This window comes from Phascolarctos cinereus, unplaced genomic scaffold (genome assembly GCF_003287225.1).
Source record: "Phascolarctos cinereus isolate Bilbo 61053 unplaced genomic scaffold, phaCin_HiC Scaffold_485;HRSCAF=1103, whole genome shotgun sequence".
NCBI lineage: Eukaryota > Metazoa > Chordata > Mammalia > Diprotodontia > Phascolarctidae > Phascolarctos > Phascolarctos cinereus.
Window position 1 is genome coordinate 1 of NW_027555830.1, and position 26,208 is coordinate 26,208.

The 26,208-nt window shown below is 39.2% G+C and overlaps 1 protein-coding gene across 1 annotated transcript; it reads left to right on the forward strand.

Annotated features, from left to right (window-relative positions):
- The first annotated feature begins 20,136 nt into the window (after nucleotides 1-20,136).
- On the forward strand, nucleotides 20,137-25,934 carry LOC110204495 (uncharacterized). The gene is made up of 4 exons (XM_020980700.2): nucleotides 20,137-20,425; nucleotides 22,904-23,018; nucleotides 24,078-24,251; nucleotides 25,778-25,934. The coding sequence occupies exons 1-4, from the start codon at nucleotides 20,193-20,195 to the stop codon at nucleotides 25,907-25,909; spliced, it is 654 nt and encodes a 217-aa protein (XP_020836359.1). The 5' UTR covers nucleotides 20,137-20,192; the 3' UTR covers nucleotides 25,910-25,934.
- The last annotated feature ends 274 nt before the right edge of the window (nucleotides 25,935-26,208 follow it).

The following is a 26,208-nucleotide window of genomic DNA, read 5'->3' on the forward strand; positions in this document are numbered from 1 at the left end:
AGGGCCCCACTTGTCAACATTGTGGTCAACAACACTAAAGCTGTCAGAGATGAGGTGAGGGAGTCCGGCCCCTGGAAGACACTAGCTCACCGAGGCTGTTTTGAAGCACTGGAAGGTTTGGCTGCAGGAGGATGCCTACCGGGCTGGAGTTGTGCCTCCTAGAATTGTGGTGAAGGACTGGAGGAAGGAGGATGCTGGAGGAGCCTGCCTTCTGGCATATGTGGTGGTTTTCCAAGCTAGAGTCTACCTGTTTCCCTACTTGTAGCAAGGTACTTGGGGTAGTGGGAGTGTGGTCCTGGTGCTGGTGCTTGACTGCTCCACCACCCTGGGGCTCAGGATCTTCCCCTGGTTTGCTAAGGTCGGGCTTGCTGCTGGCTTGTGGGATGCTTCCCACCCTGTACTACTCTCCTTCCACCAGAGCAAGACAAACCTTTCCTGTTAGTCCCTCAAGCTTCCTGGGCTCAAAGACTGTGCACCTCGTCTTTCTGCCAGGTCATCTATTCCAGTGTTTTTTCTTGGGGCAATATTTTCTGGGGTTTTAGAGGTTAGTAAGGGAGAGTAGGAGCAACTTACTTCTTACCCTACCATCTTGCCTCCCAGAAGTCAATTGGAAATGAAATCTTTGTCAATAAAGACTTTCTTCAAGAAGTTTTTTCTTGGTTACCTGCTTCCATTCAAATTTTAGCCATATTGGGTTTTCTTTATGTAAAAATTTTCAGTCTTATGTAGTTAAAAGTGTCTTGAAGTTACTTGAGCAAAATTTCCCTGGTACAGCCAGGTGGATAGAGCACCGGCCCTGGAGTTAGGAGGATCTGAGTTCAAATCTGGCCTCAGACACAGAACACTTGCTAGCTGTGTGACCCTGTGCAAGTCACTTAACACCATTGCCTAGCAGAAAAAGAGAGGAAAAAAAAACAGTGCAAGGCCTGTTCTACTTAGGGCACCTTATATGTCGTAATATAGTAACTTATTTGAAGATTTTCCCCTTATTTGTTCATTTTTCTTTGTACTCTTAGATCCAATCTGTATAGAGCCATGGTCTCCAAAGTGAGGACCACTAATTATGTAATTATTAGTACAATAGTATTTATGTAGGGGAAGGGAATAAGTATTTTTATATCACTTAGCACCTATATCTGCAAGACAGTGTGCTAAGTGCTTATTATACATATTGCCTCATTCAACAAATAAGAACATACCTTTCTAGACTTATTACCTATAATTCCTCTTCACATACATTTTAGCCCAGCCAAACTGGCTCTCTTGCTCTTCACACATAACAATCCATCTCATATCCCTGTGGCCTTTGCACAGGCTAGCTAGACTGCACATCTCAAAATCTTATCTTCCATAGCTTTCTCTGTCTGAATACCTAATTTTCTTCCAAGCTCAAATCAAGCACTGCTTTCTATAAGTAATTCAGTTCCTGACTGCCATTCTCCCAGCTTCTAGTACCTTCCCAATAAAAATTGCTCTGTATCTACTTTGTTTGTAGTGGAGGTTATTTGAACTCTCTCTCGTCTGCTTTGCTCTGCTTTGGCTAGGACACTTCCCAGGAGCTGAGCAAATGCCCTTCTCCTTTACAGTTGCCTCGTTGCTGGCCTACTTCCAAGGACAAAATTGCCCTGGCTCCTTGCTGAGGAGTATAAATAAGGAAAAGCTGGCTCCTGATTGAACCTTTGCCACCATTATGGTTATGGCAGGAGACAACTGGTCACTTATCACGAAGAGCTGCCCCATTCATTAAACTTAAAGACAATTCTTATTTGCTCACTTTCTCTTCCTGTCTGTTCAACACATTTAGAATCTTCGTGCTCTTTCTCAGACATTAAGGAAGATGGCATTGGGGGACCCTATATCACTTGACCATGTTCCCTGGTTGAATCTAAGACTGATCATCAAGGTCATAGTTGCTCTTCTACTTTGTGTTTCTTTGCCTAGCACAGGTGATCAAACAATGATCCTGAGACTGGTGTTTCTTGCCTTGAAGCAAACAACCTCATGATTTCAAGAGACTATGAACTCTGTTGCCAGTTGCCACATAGGAGGTTGACTTTCTTAGCAACCTCTCAAAGTAAAGATGACTACTGTTCAAAAACTGAGTGCTATGAACATTCTTAGTGAAGAGCTTGTTTGTCAGTCTCATAAAGATTGTTTCATGATTTAATGCTTTAAGTAGCAATCTCCTGGGAGAGTATAACAATTAGTGATTGGTTACGGCTTCATGATTTTAGTATTTGTCAATGAGTACTTGTGATTACTTTGTATTTTAGTATTTGTGTGTGTGTGTGTGTGTGTGGAAAGAATAAATAGCTGTACTAAACTAAAAAGATATACTTTGCAATTTTTTTTTTTCCTTCTTCAGTAGCATAAGAAATCCTATTAGTCCCTTATAGGTAGACCTTAGTGTTACAAGTCATTCCTTAGCTTTAGTTTAGAAGTTTTCTAGGAGGAGATAATGAGTCAGAGAATTCAAGAAAAGTCTGGTCTCTCTTTAGGGATCAGAATCTCCTAGAGTGTGAACCTAGGGTCACAGGAACTCAGACGTAGAATGCCTTCGTAGAAGAGGATGCTTCCCTTCTCATCCCAAGTGTAGCATGTATATATTTTATTTATACCTATATTTGTATGTGTTGTCTCTCCTGATAAAATATAAGCTCCTTGAAGCCAGAGATTGTTTCATTTTTGTCTCAGTAGTCCCAATGCCTGGCACAAGGTAGACACTTAATAAATGCATTATGATTGTGATTTGCTTGTTGATTTTTGACCAATTAATATTTCCCAATATATTTTCACTGTTTTCACCTGTGTTCAACTTTGCATTAAAGTCAGTCAGTCAATAAACATTTGTTAAGCATCTACTCTATATCTGGCACTGTGCTAAGGGCTCAGCATTCAAAGAAAGGCAAAAGACAGCCCCCACTTTGAAAGAGTTCATAGTCTAATGGGGAAGACAAACAACTCCATACAAATTGTATGCTGGGTGCACTAGAAACCATCAACAGAAGGAAAGTATTAGAATTAAAGGCTTCCTGTAGAAGGTGGGATTTTAACTGGGACTTAAATGAAGCCAGAGAAACCAGGAGGCAGAGATGATGACCGAGAGCACTCTAGGTATGAGGAACAGCTAGTGAAAATTCTCAGAGTCAAATCACCACATCACACCTATCAGATTGGCCAACATGACAAAACAGGAAAATGATAAATGTTGGAGAAGATGTGGGAAAATTGGAACACTAATGCATTCTTGGTGGAGTTGTGAAATGAACCAACCATTTTGGAGAGCAATTTGGAACTATGCCCAAATAGAAATGTGCATACTCTTTGACCCAGCAATAGCACTTCTAGGGCTATATCCCAAAGAGATCATACAAATGGGAAAAAGACCCACATGTACAAAAATATTTATAGCCGCTCTTTTTGTGGTGACAAAGACTTGGAAATTGAGAGGATGCCCATCAATTGGGTAATGGCTGAACAAGTTGTGGTATATGAATGTAATGGAATACTATTGTGCTATAAGAAAAGATGAGCAGGCTGACTCTAGAAAAACCTGGAAAGACTTGTATGGTCTGATGCTGAGTGAAATAAGCAGAACCAAGAGAACATTGTACACAATAACAGCCATGTTGTGGGATGACTAATGTTGATAAACTTAACCCTTGTCAGCAATACAAGGATCTAAGACATCTCCAAAGGCCTTGTGATGGAAAATGCTATCCACGTCCAAAGAAAGAACTATGGAGTTTGAATGCAGATGGACAAATTCCCTCCCCCATGTCAGTGGACAAATTCACATTACTCAACAATCTCTTAAAGTATACTTCTGTGGTCCAATTACTAAAGCAAGAACTATCTGTACATTTTTTCTCCTTCATTTTTCTTGTTTTGTTTTTTTCAAAATATAACTACTGCGCAAATATGTTTTGCATGACTTCACATGTATAATGGGTATCATATACCTTGCCTAGTCAATGAGGGGTAGGCTTTAAGAGAGTATTTGGAAATTAATTTAAAAATAAAATTTTCAAAATAATAAAACCATCTGGTCCTAGAGTTATTTTTTTTCTTCATAGCCCATTAACTTTCTTGTCATGAGATAGTATTGTGTAATTTCTCTCTTTTTTGTTCTGTTAATCCATTTTATTTTTTTAAATATTCATCTATTTCATTTAAATTGTGCATTCTTTATGGTACTTTGTAGCAGGATATAGTTTCCTTTCATACACACACACACACACACACACATACATATATATATATATATATATATATATATATATATATATATATATATATATATATATATATATATATGTAATATGCATATACATGTATACTTTTGGCTTTCCTTTATCTGAGATCAGGATTGCTGCCCTTGCTCTTTACTTCAGCTGTAGCACAACATATTCTTCAGCCTTTCCTCTGAGTGAATATTAATTTAGAAATTCTAAAAATTAATGTAGAGACTAATAAAATTGAAAGTAAGAAAACTGTTGAACCGATACATAAAAGTAAAATCTGGTTTTATGAAAAAAACGAGAAAATAGGTAAACCTTAACCAAACTACCAGTATCAAAAATGAAGAGGGAGAATTCACCACCAATGAAGAGGAAATTAAAACAAGTTGCCCAATTGTATGCCAGTAAATTTGACAATCTTAATGAAATGGATGAATATTTACAAAAATATAATTTGCCCAGATTAACAGAAGAGAAAATAAAATACTTAAAAATACTTAAAAAAAAACACTTCAGAAAAACAAGTTGAACAAGCCATTAATGACCTCGTTAAGAAAAAATCTTTAGAGCCAGATGGATTTACAAGTTAATTCTATCAAACATTTAAAGAATAATTAATTCCAATACAATATGAACTATTTGGGAAAATAGACAATGAAGGAGTACTACCAAATTCTTTTTGTATCACAAATATGGTTTTGATACCTAAACGGGGAAGAACCAAACCAGAGAAAGAAAGTTATAGACCAATTTCCCTCATGAATAGAGATGGGAAAAAAATTAAATAAAATATTAGGAAAGAGAATACAGCAACTTATCATGAGGGTAGTATACTGTGACCAAGTAGCAGAGCTGATATGCTATAAGGAAAACTAAGAAGAAACAGTTATGACTCTTTGCAGATGATATGATGATATACATAGAGAATCCTAGAGAATTCTAAGAGATTCAAGAGAATCTCTTAGAGAATCAAGTAAAAAAAATTATAGTAATAAATAACTTTAGCACAGTTTCAGGATATAAAATAAACCCACATAAATCATCAGGATTCCCATACTAACAAATCCCAATATCAAGAGATATAAAGAGAAATTCTATTTAAAGTTACTGTAGACAGTGTAAAATATTAGTAAATCTACCTGCCAAGACAGGAGAATACACTGTCCCAAGCTTCAGGGTTTTGTGCAGCTGTTTTCAGAGATACTTCTAGGGACCTATAAATTTTCAGTTCTCCCAAGTTGCTGTGATCAAGGGCGAAGTGTTTACTTCTTTCCTGGCCTGTGCTCTGGTTTATGAATGACCACCAGCACTCTTTTCTGTCTTGGAACAGTGAGGAGGGTTTTGTCTTCACAGCCACTAAAAGCTCCACCACTCCAGCACTCCTCCTTGCCCCAGGACTGCCACCCAGAATTGTGACCTAGAACCAAGCACAGGCAAAGCAAGAGAATCCTGTACCAGCAGAGAGATCCCTGCATCCCTCTCTGATCAGCCACTCAATTCCCCCCTCAGTCTGTGGGCTGGAACCTTGGGAGGCAGCCGCCACCCCGGGACCACGCTTGGGAATGCAACTGAGACTATCTTGCTTTTCTGTCTCACTGCAGAGACACAGACTCTTCCCACTGACCTTCTAAGTTGTCCCTGGCATTCCTGGGTTGAAAAGTCTGGAAACCACCACAGCTGCCCGTGATTCAGTCCTCTGAGGCCTGCTCCAGGTTCACTATGGCCAGCGTGCCAAGGCCGAACTGCGCTCCTCTCCCCGCCAGGCAAGATGTACCTTTCTGATCAACCTTCCAGGTTGTGTTGGGCTAGAAATTTGTTTCACTCTGTCTTTTTGTGGGTTCTACTGCTGCAGAATTTGTTTAGAGCAATTTTTTTTACAGGTATTTGGAGGAGTTTGGGGGAGAGCTCAGGGAAGTCTCTGCTTTCACTCCCCCATCTTGGCTCCACCCCTTTCAATATTTCTTAACTAGGGAAATGTGGATTGTATTATGTTTTCACAGCTCTCATTACTGTTGTTTCTTGTATTTGTGGAATCCATTCATACAATATTTGGGGCTAAGACAGATTTGGTAAATAAAGAAAATTTTCTGGAAAAAAAGAAAATGACACTCATCTCCACATAGCTCAATTCTCTTTCTCCTTACTAAGTCAGTTTAAATCTCACCAACTCCATGAAGCCTCATCTCTAGCCCACTAATCTCTCCCACCACTTGATCATTAGCAAAGTCATCTACTACATCCAAGGCCACCTCTAGTTATCTTGATCTTTATCTTGCCACTGGACTTTGGTGACTCTGGAAGACTGAGGATGCTAACTTAGTGAAACTCAGACTGACTTAAACCCAATTCATTGTGTGTCATCACCCTGTGTTGTCATTGACCCTCTTTGAAAATGAAGGATGAAAAATTCTTTGTGTACTCATAATTTGACACTGATTCTTCTGTTGCCAAGTATCGTTAATTCAGAGGTATAGGTGTGGAAATAAAATGGTGCTGCTGTGAACTAGGGGGGTGTCACAACACTAGCTGGGACTAATGCAAACAAGGCAATTGTAGGGCATACCTGGGACAGTTGGAAGGAACACTACCTGCAGGTAGATTTCTCTGAGGTCCAGCTGTGGGAACTTTGGGACAAATGAGTGTTAAAGTAATCTTTTTGACTGTGGCAGACACCGTTAGAGACCTCAGGCAACTCCTTTGTTGACTGCTTTTCCAACCTTCTTACCCTTGGTTTATATTTGTTTTTTATCCTCTGGACTGCTTTTTAACTTCCTGGAGAATTGCTTCTCTACCTGAAAGTGGTGGACTATTTTAGTAAAATGACTTTTTAAACCCTGTGTCTTGGAGCAATACATTGTACCACATGTAGGATAGTGATCCTGACATCACGTGACAGGAACAAAGAATAACCAAGGAAAAATTCTTTGTCCTCCTGGAGTCCATGCTGTGTCAAGAGGATTTCTAGTAAGACATGGATAAGACCTGAAAGGGAGAACAGAGATAGGTTACTATCTGCATCATAAAAGGAGTACTCAATCAATCAATAAGCTCTTATTAAAGTCTATTAAGTTCCAGACACTAGAATCACATCCATCAAATCACAGATCCACCTCTAACCTTTGGCTCAGGAATACCCAAAGGATTCTAGCCTCATATGATACAGGTATAATACACGGGACTTGATCCCAAAGGATCAGTTTTCCTCTTTTGCTCTTTGCCCTGCACTAAACATAATCTAGGATTTTTTTTTCAAAATAAAAGTTTAGACAAAGGCTGTAAATGTTTAGGTTTCTCCAAATGTGAACAACAGGGACCTCAACTCCCACACATATTCTCAGTGTACATGAATAATGAGTAGGGGGACAGCCAGCAGAAAATGTGAAAGATACTGCATAAGCATTTATAAGAGCCTATGAACAGGTATGGAAATAGAAAGCACTCAAATGACCTATGAACTACCCCCAGAACTTGAGGATGCTCTCAGGCCACATTTCATTATTCTGATGAATCCATTTCCTAGATTTCTACACAGTCTCCCCAAGTGCTCCTTCCTCGTCAGTCCTGTGCACAAGTCTTTGGAAGTTTGAAATTTTAAACTTAAGAGCTCTTTTTCCAGATGAAACAACTACCAAAACTGGTTCTGCCTGGGAAATCTCCCTTCTCTGGCAAGAATGTTAGGTCAGTTGTCCAATGAATTCAAAATCTCCTCTCCTCCAGATAGTACTTTGGGGCTCAGGAATAGCTTCAGCTCCCCTGTCAGGCCTTAGGCAAGCAAACATCCATTCCTGCTATGAGCTTCTATTAAAGTTGCCATTTAAAGGGAAGGAAAGAGGGAGGTATTCAGAACACACAAGTCCTTAGACTTTTTGGTCAAGGCCTTTTGTATGCTTAAAAACTGAGATCTCTCCAAAATTGTTAATGTGGGTTGACAGCTAATTCTATCTAACATACTAGAAATTAAAACAGTATCATTATTCAAACAGTTGTGATCTCTTGACCTAAAAGGCTCTCAGGGACACCCAGGGGTTCCTGGACCATCCTTTGAGAACAGCTGCTCTAACACATGACCTTATAGATCACAAAATAAATGACCCCGTCTCAGTTATAACATACTATTATAAAATGGACTATCAGAAATATTCCTGATTGAGTACTCCTACATGTTGCACCCTAGGCAACTATCTTCCTGTCTATCCCTACTCCTAGCTCTCATTTCAGTTTAAGCATGAAATCCAAGGAAGTTCCATAGCAGATTTGGCCAAAGTCCTATTAGCATGTAAACCTAATTGACACATGAAATTGCTCCAACTTCAAAGGCTTGTCATTAATCATATTATCTAAGATGGCATCACTTCAGTTAGAAAATCTGAGATTTCTTATCTTAATAGTTAATTGCCAACATGCCCATATCATAGTTCTAAGAAAAATATTCCAGAAAAATAAATATATCTGAAATGAAGTTAATTTTAGAGTTATATATAATTATTTATCCTTTTTCAACCTTGATTCACAAAGAACAGAGGCTGATTTCTGCCCTTTTATAACTACAAAATAAGGGTTTAATATGGGAGAGTTCATTAAAGAGGCTTCACCATATGCACACCATTTGACCACAGATAGATGTATCATGTTCCTCCCCTTATGCTCTCGTCTTCTCCCTCAAGTATACACCAAATTAAGAATCTAATTTGCACCTGGTTATTTGTTAGCCTTGGGAGCATATTACATGCATCCAGGAAACAGAGGTTTCACTTGGTAACTATACATACAAAACGTTAAGAAGTTAGGTGACTTAGCACTTTCAGCTATAAATACACTTGACATGATTTCATTTGAACCTCACAACAACCCTGTGAAGATGATCTAAGTTATTATTTCCATTTTACACATGGGCTAAGTGAGAAGCTTCAGTGTTTCTAATTCCAAGGGATCCTAGATCAGTTCCTGGCTGAATAGAATGGTGAGAGTGGAGTGTGGCACGGTGGGGTGGAGTGTCACCCTTCTTTTGGATTAGCCTGCAAAAGCTGATTATCTTTAAAAATAAGATTGCCACAAACTTTACACTTGAACAGAGGTGCACATTGTCACAATTTTGGAAACAGAGAGCTTCCCAGTAGCTTAGGTTATATGAGGCAAAATTGTGAAATTGCATAAGTTAAATGGAAAACAATCAAAGTCTTCTTCTTCTTCTTCTTCTTCTTCTTCTTCTTCTTCTTCTTCTTCTTCTACTACTACTACTACTACTACTACCTTCCTTTAAGTTCCAACTCAAGTCTGTCTCTATACGAAAAGGCTTTCCTGACTCCTCATAATTCTAGTGCCTTCCCCCCTTTTTTTTTTCCTATTTATGTGGTATGTAGCTTTTTTGCATATATTTGCTTTCTCCCTCTTTGGACAGGGACTGTCTATTATTATTATTATTATTATTACCATTATTATTATTTTTATATACCCAGCTCTTAGCACAAGGCCTGGCAGCTAATAGAAGCAAAATAAATGTTGATTCATAATAAAGTGGTTATTTTAATTTTCTCTTTCTCTAACTAACTTTACCAATGTCAAAGGTAATAAAGGACCTGAAGGTTATTTCTCAAGGGAAAACAGCAGAGACTGCTTTAGGGAACTGGAAGTTTCCCTTAGAACAGTGATGGATACATATGAAATACATATGAAATGTGTGGTGAGGGTGGAGGAGAGACTGCCTCAACTTACAAACACATCTAATATATGTGTGTGTGTGTGTGTGTGTGTGTGTGTGTGTGTGTATGTGTGTGTGTATGCGTAGTTAAAAATTATTTCTCTTGGTAATCTCTGTCTTGGAGACTCAGAGCTCCAAACTGCCAGCCTTCTGTCCAAAGTTGTTCAGAAGGACATCTCTGATAATGAGAATGCATTGGATCTTCTTATTTTGGTCAAACTCTAACCCAGACCTGAATTGATTTTATCTTACTCATGTTTGGGTGGAGACAGACTTCCCAGACTGGGGATGGTATTTCCTTTGATGGCAGGCAATATTGGCCCCTGTGGACTGTGATCTAAAGCACATACCGAAGACCTCATTTTAATATAACATCTACCTCCTAATATGTTGACCAGTCATGAACACCTACTCTTCATTGGGCATGTAAAGCTGTACCCTCAAATCCCAAACTGAGCCAGTTCTGAACTGGTCCCCATAGGGGGGCCCAGTTTTGGACTGAACTCTCATGCAATGCATGTTAACCAGTTAGAGAAATTAAACTGTGGACACATGTACTCTAATTTTGTTTATCTCTTTCTTAAAGCAGACTGTGTTTCAAATTAGAGTTTGTGAGGTTCATGGGGTTTGGGCTTCACAATATATATACGTACACACAAACAGACATAGACATATATATACTCTCTAGCAAGCAATGCACAATCTACATTAACAGATCAAAGCTGGTACTTGCAAAAAAAGACACTGTAACTAGTAATCTTACAAACATCAACAGATGTGTAGAACTACAGAGAGGGCAGCTAGGTAGTGCACTGGCTAGAATGCTGTGCCTGGAGTCAGGAGCATTCATCTTCCTGACTTCTAATCTGCCCTTGGACACTTACTAGCAGTGTGCCTCTGGGCAAGTCACTTAACCCTGTTCACTTCAGTTCATCTGCAAAATGAGTAAACCACTACAGTATCTTTGCCAAGCAAACACCAAATGGAGTCATGAAGAGTTGGACACAGCTGAGCAAGACAGAATTGGAGACCAGATGTTCTAGAAAGCATTACAGCAATTAAAACGTCCACACACTTCACTCCAATTTCACCTTGAGCAGGTTCCCTGTTGCTATAGGTAAATTCACTGAAGTTGCTTTAGTTGTCCTACTGATTAGCTGCTAACAACTCTGAATGTTAACATTTTTGTAATTCTGTGCTACCTTTTCATCCCCCACCCCACCTAATTAATACATAACATTTCGCCACCATCGTGAAATGTATTAAAGCCAAAATTCCCTTTATTTTTTTGTTGCTTGGTTCTCTTTTAGTTTTCACTGATGGTAAATTCTTCAACTTGAAAAGGTGACAAGCCAAGACCAAAGTGAAGGGAGTGTTGGTGCATGATTTTCTGTCTGCAGATGATTGTGCACTCCATGCAGCCTCTGAAGTTTAGATGCAACAAAGCATGGATTGACTCTCTGCTGCTTGTGCTAATTTTGGCCTAACAATTAACACCAAGAAAACACAAGTGCTCCATCAGCCACCACCACACCATCCATCCATGGAACTGTTGAGGTTTCACTGCCGTGGCCTGGGTTTGATTCCTGATCAGGGAACCATATGTGGAGGTTAGAGGTTTAGGGCTACTGGGATGCCAAAATCTCAACATGCATGCCCTGCCCAAATGAATTCAACTGATGACTTCCTTCAGCCAAAGACAAAGTTTATTAAAGATCTGCCATATTGGCCAGACTTTAAGAAATCTGAACATTTGTGAGCTATTGACTAGATTTTAAGAATCTGAGCATCTTAGTGGGACAACAGGGACCTTATATACAGAAAGATTGTGAGGGATCTAGGAGAGGCCAAATCATTTGGGGTGACTGGAGGAGGGGTCTGGGAGAAGGGGTAACCTGATGGGAGTGGACAGTAAGCTGGGGTGACTGTAGGAGGGTCTAGGGAGGATCTGGACGTAACACATGGAAGGTTTCACGGAATAAACTAAATTTTAAATGAGAGCAGAAAAGAGTTGGCAGAATTTCGAGGAAATTTAAATTTATGTAACTCTTGTTAAATGGTTCCATTTTTTATTAATGTTCTGTATATTCAGTTTTCCTCATCTGAATAGCATAACCCAGAAAGGAATACTAAAAGAAGAAAACGAAATCGAGGGTTTAGAGAAATCATGCTTTAAAAACAAAACAAAACAAAACAAAAATTACCTAGCAACCAATTCTCACATAGACTGGCTTATCACAAACAAAAATAGCCTGCTGAGATATGCATAACTTTATACAAATAGAATTTTAGCAAGTTTTGGATGTTTCACGTAAGAGGAACTATATTTCCAAAATAGAGTTGAGCTGTTTTATTTGTTCCTGGTGTGTAAAGTTTTCTAGAAAAAATACTTTTCCTTTAATTTTGCTAGTATCAAAAAAACAAATAATTTTATCTTGGGGTTTCATAAAACTTTAAAAAACTGCACATTACTTCATCTACGTAGTATAGGGGGGAAAATTAATGAAGCCAGTAAACAAAATTTAAAAAAAAAAGAAACTTTCATAATGGAAGCCTGCTACTGAAGTTTTTTGTCAAGAAAGAGTTTAATTGTTTTTTGTTGTGTTTTGTTTTGTTTTGGTGGGGCGATTGGGGTTCAGTGACTTGCCCAGAGTCACACAGTAGTGAGTGCTATGTGTGTGAGGGCACATTTGAATTCAGGTCCTCCTGACTCCAGGGCCAGTGCTCTATCCACTGCAACACCTAGCTGCCCCAAGACCATAATTCTTTTAAAAAACATTAAAAACTTTGTGCTTTTCCGAATAATATTATGGAGCCTAAGTTAATAAATTGCTTAATAAATGTTTCACATTCTAATGCATACTGGGAGCCAAAGGATTTTTCCCTTCTACCGATAAGATCAGTAGTGCAGAAGGAAAATCTACAGAACTATCACATACTTGAATTATAGTTTTACATAGCTGCTTTATTTTTCACAAAGTACTTTTACATTTACAAGTTTAAGAATAACTCCATAATATAGATAGGGCATATATTAATATTATCTGTTTTACAGACCAGAAAATGGAGGCTTATACAGATATTAATCAACTTATCCAAGGTCACATACCTCTTAAGGGGGAGAGTTGAGACCATAACCTGGACCTGATTCTCAGTATGCTTTTTGTACACGTTTTCAAAACCCTAATACCAGCTAAAGCGACATCATATACTCCTGGGCAGCACTTATCCTACTTTGCTGAGAAAAGACAATTTTTCATGATTCAACCCTAGTGTCTTCTCTTCTACTACATGAGTTGTTGTTGTTTAGTCGTTTCCGTTGTGTAAGCCCTGATAAAGTTTGTGAGAAAATGTGAATTATTACTGTCACAGCTGGTGAACAGACATTCAAAATTACCAGTATAAAAAGTGGATTATGAAAGTCTGAAAGCTGTAAAAGATACCCTGCTACAAACAAACAAAGAAACAAACAAAAAATAACAATACCAATCACATCTTTGACTTTTCTGTAAAAATATATCACTCTTTTAGCTATGCGATTTGACTCTTCCGTCCTAAAACAGCTATCAAGTTTTACTTCTTTTTGAATCTTTTGGCACTGTGCAACCTTAAAACAACTTTCCTTATCTAACTACCTCTAAGGGGTCCAATTAAAGGTCACAGAAGTTCCAGTAAATGGGGACCCCAAATACGATAATGATTAGCTTTATCTACCTCACATCCCACAGTCAACAAGAATGAATGATTGAAACCTTGAATGATTTCTTTCTGGGGCCCTAAAATTAAGGGTGTATTGGAGGCCTTTTCTTGTTTTTAGTTTAGACATGATCTTTCCCATTTCTGCAACAGTAAACCACTCAAGCGGTCTGTTAGTTGTCATGCATCTGAACTCTCAGATCTAGCTCTCCAGGAGAGGACAAGACATCTCACTGCTACAGATGCCATGGAGGGATGCCAGCATGAGGAGAGGGATGCCCGCAGGAATGGGGAAAACACTTTTTGGGAGGCGGGGCGGTAAAGTAAAGAATTACAATTAAAAAAAAAAGAATCATATATGAAACAGGCTGCTTTATTCCCAGATGGAAAAGAAAATACTAAGTAATAAAGAATTTTAGAATGTTTTGAGTAGAATCCAGCAATTTATCACTATTAGATATTATAGTAACTAATTTTAAGTTTTTGAAGTGCTGGTAATTAGCCCAGTACATTTCAGCTTCAGAAGACACTAGGCAGTTTACACTAAGTGGAATTTTCTTTCTGATTTTCAGTCTCTCAGTCTCTGTCTCTCTCTGTTTATGTCTCTCTTCCCCTCCCTATCAAAATGATTCCCTTGCCACCAGCTCACTTCTTCTGCTGTAATTATAATCACCCTAGCATGAGCTCTTGCTTCTATCACCTCGAGGACCTTACAATATTCTAAAGTTCAGTGGTCAGAACGAAATACACAAAAGAATTAAAGGAAATCCAGAAACCCTAGCAGAATTCTAACTAGTTGAGTTCATACTAGACTCTTCATATGGGAAGACCTCAGCAACTTTTAAGAGTCCTCTGTGGAGAATCCCTCCAATAATTATAATGATAACAATAAGAATACTAAAAATAGCTAACATTTATATGGTTCTTACTACATGTCAGGCCCTGTGCTAAGCACTTTACAAATCTTATCTCATTTGATCTTCACAACAACCCTGTGAGTTGGGTTATAATCCCCATTTTACAGATGAGGAAAATGAGGCAAACAGAAGTTAAGTGACTTGTCTAGTATCACACAGATAGTAAGTATCTGAGGCCAGGCTTGGACTAAGGTCTTCCTGACCCCCAGTCCTGCACTCAATCCACCATACCCCCTAGTTACTCTGCAAATGCAAAGGGTCCCAAAATTATACCACCGTCCCATATCAAGTACAATGGCTAGCTACATCTCTCTTAGCTGAAGACACAAAGACTCTCAACCTGGACAAATTTTTGTCCTTCACCTGACATCACTCTTTTCCTAAGTTACAATTCTGGAAGAAGCCTGACTTTCAAATAGCAAAACAAAGCTATGGAATTGGAAGCTATTAGAACATCCATTGGCTCCTCACCCCACCTCAGCTGCACAGGGAAAGTTGCTATTTACAGTAGTGTTGCTTTTGGCTTTAATGTAGGGTTTCCCAAAGGAAGGAGAGAAAGGAGAAATGCTTTCCCATGCATCAGATAATAGGACAGGTGGACAGGTTGTTTCCTTCTCACTTAGAAAGTGATGATGGGCTTAAAGGAATTACAGTGCAGGACTATGTATATGTATATGTATATGTATATGTATATGTATATGTATATGTATATGTATATGTATATGTATATGTATATGTATATGTATATGTATGTATATATATGTATATGTGTGTGCATACATATATGTATAAGTATAGACATACATGTATATTATATGTTTGTGTGTGTGTGTGTGTATACATAGTTATACGCATACACACCCACAGACACATACACACAGATCTTCAAGGAAGATCTTTTCCAATGATTCCTCTTTCTCAAATAGCAACCCTTCTTTTTCTCCCAGCACACTCTTGCTGCTGCTGCCACCATAACTGACCACTTTGAAGATACTACAACCAGACCTTTAATGGCCTCATGACCTTTTGAAACTTACAGAGTCTCCTGGGCTCATCCGTTTTGAGGTTGCTGTTCAATCACCTATTGACTCTGGAAGATATACTGCTTCCACTGTTCCCTTACTCTACTCTACCATGAAGTTTTGAAGAATCCTTATGATTGCACACCATAAAGAAACAGGAACATTTTGGGAAATGGGGAGGGGGGAGGGCAGGGATTTCAGCTTCCTCTTGGTGCTTTTTTTAAAAATTTTATTTTTAGGCAATTGAGGTTAAGTGACTTGCCCAGGTTCACACAGCTAGTAAGTGTCAAGTGTTTGATCTAAGGCCAGATCTGCACTCAGGTCCTCCTAACTTCAGGACCGGTGTTCTATCCACTGCACCACCCACCTCTCCCCTCCCCATTGGTTTTTAAGCCAGAACTGTGGGTATATAGATAAGCGTTAATTAGTATAAATAATGAATTCCCATAAGTTGTCCCATACATTCACAGTATTTGAAGTTATAATTATGTAAACTATGGCAGTTTATTCCAGTCCAATTCAAACAGGTACTGCAATCCAGATAATGTGACTAATTCATAAGATTAATTATTTGCATTAATTGGAAGGTAGCTAAGTTTTGCCTTGAGAACCAATGGGAAGACTTCACATATATATATATATATATAGACTAAATCCTATATAGACAGAATCTATATAGTGTCAAAAAGAGATGGGCAAAACGGCACACATTACACAAATGTGCCCTATAAAAAGGAAAACCAAAGAGAAACTTCATAACAGATAGCTTTATTAGATTTGGCATCCAAAGAACTGGGTTCAGATCTAGCCCCTGTCATTTATTAGCTGTGTCTCAAGTCATGAAATGGAGATAACCATAAAGAAACTGCCTATGTCACAAGATTGTTGTAAAAATGGAGATAAAGTATGTAAAGTGCTGGATAAACCACAAGATAGTAAGTACAGGGGAGCTATTAGTATCACCAAAAATAGTTGTAATAAAAATTACTTGTCCATTTTCAACTAGCTTTCATCTAGTCTATTTTCATTTGTCTTCATTAAAAACTCATGAAAATATTTTTAAACATCACAAATTTGATAACAGGTTTCTGCCAAACATTTGACATTAAGTCATGAGCTTTTTTTTGGGGGGGGGAGGTGATGTAATCAGGGTTAACTGACATGCCTACGGTGACACATGTAGTCAGTACTGTGTGTCCAAGGCCGGATTTGAACTTGGGTCCTCCAGACTCCAGGGCCAATGTTCTATCCACTGTGCCACCTAGCTGCCCGAAGGCATAAGCTTTCAATTAATAATTTGCCTGTATATTTTAAGCATTAACAAATTTAATTTATTTTCCATATTTTTTTCCCTATATATATCAGCTACGTTTTTTTTTTTTTGGTAACACACTTTGGCCCTCTCCCCAATAAGTATTTTATATATATATATATGTATGTATGTTAGAAAATAATTGTAAAATGCATTACTAATTTTCTATCCACAAATTGTACACAGTATAATATGTAAGTAAAGATTCTGTTACTTGTTAAATAGGACTTCTAACTAGCCAACCCATAGCCCAAATGTAGTCACGATACTAGATCATAGAAAATGTTATTGAACATCATATGCCATCTATTTTTTTTTTGGCTAGACAATAAGGCTAAGTGACTTGCCAAGGGTCAGACAGCTAGTAAATAGTATGTGTCTGAGGCCAGATTCGAACTCAAGTCCTCCTGACTCCAGGGCCAGTGCTCTATCCTCTGTGCCACCTAGCTGCCCCTATCATTATGCCATTTAGAGACAGCATTGAGGTTCTGTAGGATATCAGGTACGGCTGATAGAACAGAGAGAGTCTATCCCTTGAAGAAATGTTGACAAGTCATGTCACAAGTAAAACCAACAACATATGGATCATCTGACTTACACACTGCACCAAAAACAGTCCACTATAGAAACCAAAAGATGTATACGATTAACTTGCATTTTGGTTGTTTGGACAGAAAAAGAAGGAGGAGGAGGAGTACAAGAAGTAGAAAATAGGGAAGAAGGATGAAAAGATGGACAAGGGGCTTTGGAAACTAATGAAGATGGAGGAAAAGATTGAGAAGATGGAGAAGAAGAAGAAGAAGAAGAAGAAGAAGAAGAAGAAGAAGAAGAAGAAGAAGAAGAAGAAGAAGAACAAGAACAAGAACAAGAACAAGAACAAGAAGAACAAGAACAAGAAGCAGAAGAACAAGAAGAAGAAGAAGAACAAGAACAAGAACAAGAACAAGAAGAAGAAGAAGAAGAAGCAGAGAAGAAGAAGAAGAGAAGAAGAAGAAGAGAAGAAGGAGGAAGGAGGACGAGGAGCTTTAGAAGCTGAAGAAGATGGAGAAGGAGAAGATGGAGAAGGAGAAGAGGAATTCATGTCATGAATAGAAAGCAGCAGAGAAGCAAAAGTGGGGGGACAACAAGGCTAGTTTGAGAATAACCTGTTCTATTCCCCTTTGCAGATATTTCTTTATGCCTTGAGGGTTGAATTAATTTCAATGAACAAAAATCTTCTAGCTTCTACTCTACATTATATGTCCCTTAAAAACAAAACCAACTTTGATGATCTATTCTAGTGTCATCCTGCAACAGTATCATTATCAATGATATATGGAGAATCCAAATATCTTTGTTGGAAGGGACCTTAAAAATCGTGCGTCCAGCCTTACAATCAATGTAAGAATTGTTTGAGCACTGCGGTCAGACAACTTCTACTTGAGGGAAATTGTCTCAAAAGCAGTCCATTCCATTGCTATAAAGTTTATTTTTCCTTATACCAGCCAAAACAGGCTGCTTTCATCACTGGTCTTAGCAATCTGTTTTGGAGACTCCCTGGTCTTCACAATGGCCCTTGACATATTTGAAAATAGACATGCCTTCCAGTGGTCTCCTCTATCTTAATCATTCTTAGTTCATCCATATCTCTTCTCTCTGAATTTATCAATCTCCCTCTGATGTGTTTTAGGGGTGCAGGGACCACAAAATAACTTGGTTCAGGGCAGAGTCATCTGTAAAGAATTCACAAACTCAAGTAGTCTTCCAGTCCAGGGACAAAAAGTTTATTGTACCACTATTGTGGCAGGCAGAGCTTCTTAGGGAACTCACAACTTAACAGGAGTGATGCTAAAGCTTATATAGGAAAAGTTCAGTGAGTGGTGTGCCAAGTTTGCTAATTAGGTGGTGAACATACACTTTCTGTACCTTTTGGCACAGGTGTCGTTCGCTATTGGCGTGGCCTGGAGGAGAACTTCTAAAGAATCTCTACCTGTACACCTCTACATCTATAATAAGATAGCTGGGGAGTTGGGAATTGACGTCTATAGCTTGACCTCTGGATTGTATATGGTAGGTCTGCTGGTACAAGATAGTCTTGTTCATACAAGGAAAATTCTACAGAGGTCAGCTTGTTCTTGTAACAGGAAAAGATAGTTTGCCTCACTGGGGTCTACGCATGAATTACTGCCAGAGATAGGGCCTTTGGGCTGGGGAGAGATATGTTCCAAGGACTGGGGTCCGAGCACAAGTACTTCATCACCTGCTAATATGTAGCATCCATAATTAAACACAACAGCTGGACTGCGTTTCTTCAGCCCAGAGTCAAATGGAATCATCCTTTGGGATTTAAACATTATTATTCTATTACTATAGCCTAAGGATGTTTAATTTTTTTAGCAACTTATGATCAACGAAAACTGACATATCTTTTGTTTTTTCAGTGAACTGTTGTAACCCCTTCCTTCCCACCCTTAATAACAGCATCCATATGGCAATTGTAATTCTGCAGAGGCTGGGCTTGAACCCAGGGCTTCCTGGCTAATGCCAACTCCACCCTCCCTGGACCAGGCTCCCTGTCCCATACAAATCATTCTCCCTCCTCCTGGAAGCAAGAAAGGGGAAGGGATAATCAGAAGAAAGAAGAACCTAGACTGTATTTGTCCCAGGGCACCGAGCAGACCCCCATGACACTTGTTTCAGTCTGGGCTTCACAGAGTCATGAAGGGCTGGAAGACACTTGGGAGGTCATCTAGTACAACGTCTTCATTTGACAGAAGAAGAAACTGAGGCTCAGAGAGAAAAAGGACTTTTTCCATCTTCGCAAAGGCAAGTAACAGAGTGGGTTCCAGGATTCGAACCCGAATCCTCTGAATCCAGATCCAGCACGCTTCCCATTAGGCCACCCCCCGTCCTTATCCCCGCTACTTTGCTGTGCATCCCTTTTCAGCGGAGAGAGGAAAGAAGCTGGAGCACCGAAGCAGCCTGGAGCTCAGCCACTTTCAGATCTAGAGCTTTGGGCCCCTCCCACTGAGAGCTAATGGAAGCAGCACTGAGCACTCACCTGTGCATGCCTTTTCCATTGGGCCCATGCATGACACAGGAGGATCTGATAAATGTATGCGGAATTGTCTGCCTCGAGGCGTTGCCAGGGCTACAACTGTCACTAGGCTTGAATCTTCTATAACTGTTGCGCGCTCTGGAATCTCTTAACCTCCAGTCTCCGGCCACTGCAGTTCTCTGTAGCGGAGGCGAGGTCCCGGAGGCTGAAAGGCCAAGAGAAAACCCCTCCCTATTTCTCCCTACCGGCTCTGAAGTTCAGTAGCGAAAATGAAAAAGATTTTCAGTTTCCGCAGAAAGCGAACAGTGAATCCACTTCCAACCTCCACCCTCAGGAGGAGGGACAGCGGGGTCCAAGAATCCGATCCTAATTCAGGATACCTGATTAGGGCCAAGGACCTGGAGAAGATCCACAAAGCTGCCTCCACTGGGGATGTGGCGAAGGTGCAGCACCAGCTGCTGCTGAGGAAGTCAGGTGTGAACGATCGAGATAAAATGAATCGGTAAGAGGGAGTGGGAAGAGGGGAGAGAAGTGAAGCCTTCCCCCGGCAGCCTAAGACACCCCACGCCTCCCTCCTTGTGTGTCTGTGTGTCTTTACTCACCCTTGGAAAAGCTGTTCCCCTCAGCAGCTGGGACAGGACAGCACCTCCCATCACGGTCAGGCTTTCCCTCCTGGACATTGGATAGTAAGTCCGGAAAGGTGGTGTCACCTCACCTTCCTGCCTGTTCAATTTTAATGAACGGGAAACTCCTTCATTTTACTTTGAGCCAGGGTCCAACCAACTTATATTTTCTCAATGGCAACTTGGGAAAATACTACTCTCTTCTAGTGAAATGTAGTTTTTGAGTCGTTTCAGTTGTGTGTGACTACCCATGACTGTGTTTGAGGGATTTTCTTAGCAAAGATACTAGAATGGTTTGCCATTTCTTTCTCCGGCTCCTTTTATGGATAGGAAATTCAGGCAAACAGGGTTAAGTGACATGCCCGGGGTCACATGGGTATCTGAGGCCAGTCATGAACTCAGGAAGATAAGTCTTCCTGACTCCACGCCCAGCACTCCTGTCCATTCTAGATGCCTGCCCCATGTGGGGAAACATGGCCGCGATATGTGAAGTGTAAAAATGCCAAGGCAGAAAATTAATTTCTGCTTTTATTAAGCATCTGCTATATGTATCAGGCACCCAACTAACTGCAATAGATACGAAGAACTTGGGGAGCGGGGAATGTCCTTGCATTCTAGGAGGTAATCAGAAAGGGAGACTAAGGAGGAGAGGATGGGATACTTAGGAGGAGAACCAAGAAAGAGTAGTGGTACAAAACCTAGAGAGAAGAGAATATCAAGGAGAAGAGTGGTCTAGTTTGAAAGGCTTCAGAGAGGAGAAGGATGAGAATTGAGAAAAGACCATTAGATTTGGCAATTAAGAGAGCATTAGTATCTTTGAAGAGTTTGGAAGCCAGACTGTAGAGTGTTAAAAGAAAATGACAGGAGAAGAAGTGGAGACAGCTGTTGTCAAAGGCCTTCTCCTCACATCTAACCACAAATGGCAAGAGAGATGTGGGATGAGAGTGGGGACAGATTGATCAAGTGATGGTTTCTTGAGAATGAGGGAGAGGATATGGGAATGTATGTAGGCTATCAGGGAAGTAATTAGTAGGCAGGGAAAGATTGAAGATAAATAAGAATAGGAATGATAGAGGGCATAACCCATTAGAGGAGATAAGATAGAATGGTATCACTTCTACATGTAGAAGCATTCTCAGTGGCAAGGAGAAGGGCCACCTATTCCTATGAGGTGGCTGAAGAAGGACATAGTGGCAGAAGGCATTTGTATGTTAGATGAGAAGGAGGGGGAAACAGGGAGGACTCAGGTAATGGCCTCAGTTTTTTCTGTAAAATATGAGGCAAGATTTTTAGTTGAGAAGGTACATAGTGAACCAAGGGAGGTTTGAGGAGGGATTAAAAGGTTGCAAAAGCTGCTCTGGTGAGTGGCATAGGGAATTTACCATGGAGCTAGAATATAAAGTGATTGCCTTGCAGCAGTGAGAGCCCAGTTGAGATTATGTAACATAAATTTATAGTAGATCTAGTAAACACAGTTGTATGATTTTCTCCACCTTTATTGAGTAGCAAGTGTATAGGAAGAAAGACAGTAGAAGGCAGCAGTGATTCAAGGCTGAGGCTTGGCAAGACACAATTGGCAAGATTATAAGGCGGCGACGTACCAGGCTCTTACTTCAAAACCTTGCCATCATGGTAGAACTACCAAAACTTGCACCCTGCTGGGATGGCCTTTAGCAGCACAGATTCACTTCCACTGTCCAATGTCACGTGGCAGTAAGATTTTAGTGGAGAATGCACACACATTTGCACACGTGCTTGTACAAATACACAATATGCAAAGATGTAAATGTTTTTCTGAGGCAGCTGCTTTACTAAATGTTTTGTAATTATGGATGCTCTTAGTGGAAAGAAGTTATTATTACACTTAACAGCCAAGCAGGGTGATGCACACCGGTAATCCCAGCTACCAGTGTGACTGAGGCTGGCAGATCTCTTGAACTCATGAGTTTGCAGCTGGTGGGCTATGCCAGAATGATGTCTGCATTGAGGCTGGCATCAATATGGTGAATCCCAAAGTACGAGAGGCCATCAATTTCCCTAAAGGGAGGTGAACCAACTGAGGTCAGAAACTGAGCAGAGTTCCCATGTCAATATGTAGTGAATTTTTAATCTGTTTTTGTTTTTGTTTTTACCCCTGGCAATTTTGTCCATCATATCGAGCAAAAAGAGCTAATGCATATTTTATATTTCTTTGGGTGACAGTAGTATCCATTTATATTCATTTTGGCAGTGATTTAGAGTCTAGGCATAAGAATAATAATGCATTTTAGGTTAGAAATCACACTAACTAATAAGTGCAAAATTGTGATTGTTGTAATACATTATCAAGCAGTCACATAGCTCTCTCCTTTCCGTAGGACACCTCTACACCTGGCCTGTGCTAATGGATATCCAGATGTTGTAGCTCTCTTAGTAGAGAGACACTGCGATCTAAACCTGCTGGACAATGATAATCTAACACCTTTGATGAAGGTATGTACTAGTTAATCATGCTGGTCAATGAAATGCTTTTTGATTTCTCTCTGCTTAAGAAAATATGATTTACAAATCAAAACAACTCTGAGGTACCACATCACACCTATCAGATTGACCAACATGACAAAACAGGAAAATGATAAATGTTGCAGGAGATGTGGGAAAATTGGAACACTAATACATTGTTGGGGTAGTTGTGAAATGATCCAACCATTTTGGAGAACAGTTTGGAACTATGCTACAAAAATGTGCATACCCTTTGATCCAGCACTAGCACTTCTAGGGCTATATCCCAAAGAGATCAAACAAATGGGAAAAGGACCCACGTGTACAAAAATATTCAGAACAGCTCTTTTTGTGGTGGCAAAGAATTGGAAATTAAGAGGATGCCCTTCAATTGGGGAATGGCTGAGCAAGTTGTGGTATATGAATGTAATGGAATACTATTGTGCTATAAGAAATGATGAACAGGCAGGCTTCAGAAAAACCTGGAAAGACTTATGTGGTCTGATGCTGAGTGAAGTAAGGAGAACCAAGAGGACTTTGTACACAATAACAGCCACGTTATGCGATGACTAATATTGTTATACTGAATCCTTCTCAGCATTGCAAGGACCTGAGACATCTCCAGAGGCCTCGGGATGGAAAATGCTGTCCACGTCCAAAGAAAGAACTATGGAAGTCGAATCGCTATCACTCATTTTTACCTTCTGTTGAGTTTTGTTTCGGCTTTCTGATGGTTCCTCCTATTGGTTTTAATTTTTACTTACAACTTCACTAATGTGAAAATATGTTTAATAGGAATGTAAACGTAAAGCTTATATCAGATTGTGTGCCGTCTTGGGGAGGATGGGGAGGAGGAAGGGGAAGAAATATTTTCAACTCTAAAGTATATGGAAGTGATTGTTGATAAATCAAAATAAATTAATAAAATTAAAAATTTTTAAAAAGAAAATATGGTTTACTAACTTATTTAAATAACATTAATGATGTTTTAGTATATTAAATTTTTATCTCAGAGCATTAATTGTCTCTTTCTCTGTACTATATTGACAGGCAGTACGGTGTCAACATGAGGAGTGTGCTACTACCCTGCTCGAACATGGTGCGGACCTCAATCTTGTGGACACCGACAACAACACGGCACTTCACTATGCTGCCTTTGGACAGAACACAGCTATAGCAGCAAAGCTGCTGAAACACAACATGGACATTGAGGGAAAAAACAAGGTAGAAACCCACCTTTTGTATAATAAACTATTTTGTGAGTTAAAATGTGCAATCAGGTGGTGTCCAATTCACATATTTTGTAATTCATATATTCATGGAAGCATTTCTTTAATGAAAATAACTTAAAATAATTCTGTAGTCAACGTTCACTGGCCTTTGGAATTTTCTAATAGTGTGGAGGTGGAGGAGGAGGGGTGGGCAAACAAGGGAGGAGATTTTACTCACGTTGGACTTCCTAATGAGGAAACTCCCTCTACTGGTTTAGACTAGGGCCTGCTCTACAATTTAATCTTAGACTAGGGATTGTTACACAAGATACATTATCTTTAAAAAAGCAACAATGACTTAATAGTTGTCTTCATGTAATTGGCCTCCTTCACATTCTATATATTTACGCATTTAAAAACGTTATTCGGGAAAGGAATCCATGATACAACAAAACTTAAGAAACCCTGTCTTTATGCAGTGTCCTAGGGTACTGAAATGTTAAGTGACTCCTCAGGGTCACCCAGCTAGTATATGTGGGTGAGTGGCAGGCTCTGAATCTAGGTCTTACTGACTTCGAGGCTGTCTCTCTGCCCATTCCATCGCAGCTGTCTCTCCAGAATTTTGATTGCATGATACATTAGGTCTGCTCCCCAGGACACAGTGGTTCCACCAAATATTTGCCTACAATGCTTTTTCTGCCAATACACCTTTACATATGATAACACAATGTTAATTTGTCATGTAGAAATGCCATAAGTTTTTTTAAAATCTTTTTAAAAATGTGTTCCTACTAAGTATAAAAATACACAGACACAGAATTTTTGCAAGAATAAATTCTTAAGTGTATGTTTTTTATCTCCTATTTCCTAAAGACTATATACCCTTTCCTTTCTATAGTTACTGAATAACTCCTGATTTTTAGGAAAAGGTTTAACTCTTAGTCACTGCCAGTTGAGAGAGAAAAAAAAACATAAAGCATACTTTAGGAGGGCTGAGAAGAGAGGGAAATATGCCATGAAAATGACTTTCTTCCAGGTTTAATCACCTTGAGGCAAGATTTTCTTAAGTTTTGAGGCTGCTTATACACACTCAAGGGCAGTAGGTAAAGAGAAGTAGGCAAATGTAAAATTGACCATGGTATAGCTTTAGCTTGGCAAAGTACTGAGGAAATAAGGTTGGCTGCATGCAGACAATAAGTTCTCATGACACAAAGATAGCAAGAAAGGAAATAATATGGAACAGTCTCCTATAAATCCTGGGTCTCTATATACTAATCACAAATTTGTAGCTCTCTGGTTTCATTCTGTCATTTTACATATGAGGAAACTAAGAGAAGTGAAATAATTTGCTTATGATCACACAGGAATTAACTAACAGAAGCAGGATTGGTCTTCTTGCTCCAAAATTCCATCGTACCATACCTCCTTAACAAATTGTTAGCAAGTTCACAGGATGTTCACAAAATGCCTTAAGCTGAATTGATGTATACATATAGAATTTTTACATATTGTAACAATATCTTTAACATGATTTTGCAGGAAGGCTATACACCGCTTGTGGTTGCAATTAGAGAAAATAATCTAGCTATGGTAGATTTTTTCTTAAAAAATGGAGCAAATGTGAATGCCACGGATAACACTAAAAGGTACAGTAATTACTGCTTGAAATAAAATAAAGAGAGAAAAGTTTCTAGAATAATAAGAACAACTTAAACCATGGAACACATGGAACAACAATAATCAAAACTGGTTATCATTGTGAAAGGGTGAAAAATGTCCAAAAACATCCAGTATGAAAGAAAAACTATTATTCTTGACTGCAACAGAGAAAGCAGTTCATGTAGGCCTGCCAATCTTGGTTAATTGGTGATTACTATTTGCAGTTTTATTTATTTGATTTTAAGTTAGTTAAGATTATCCCAAAGAAGTTTTGTACTCTGGTGTTTCAGGTGATTCTCTTTATGAAATAA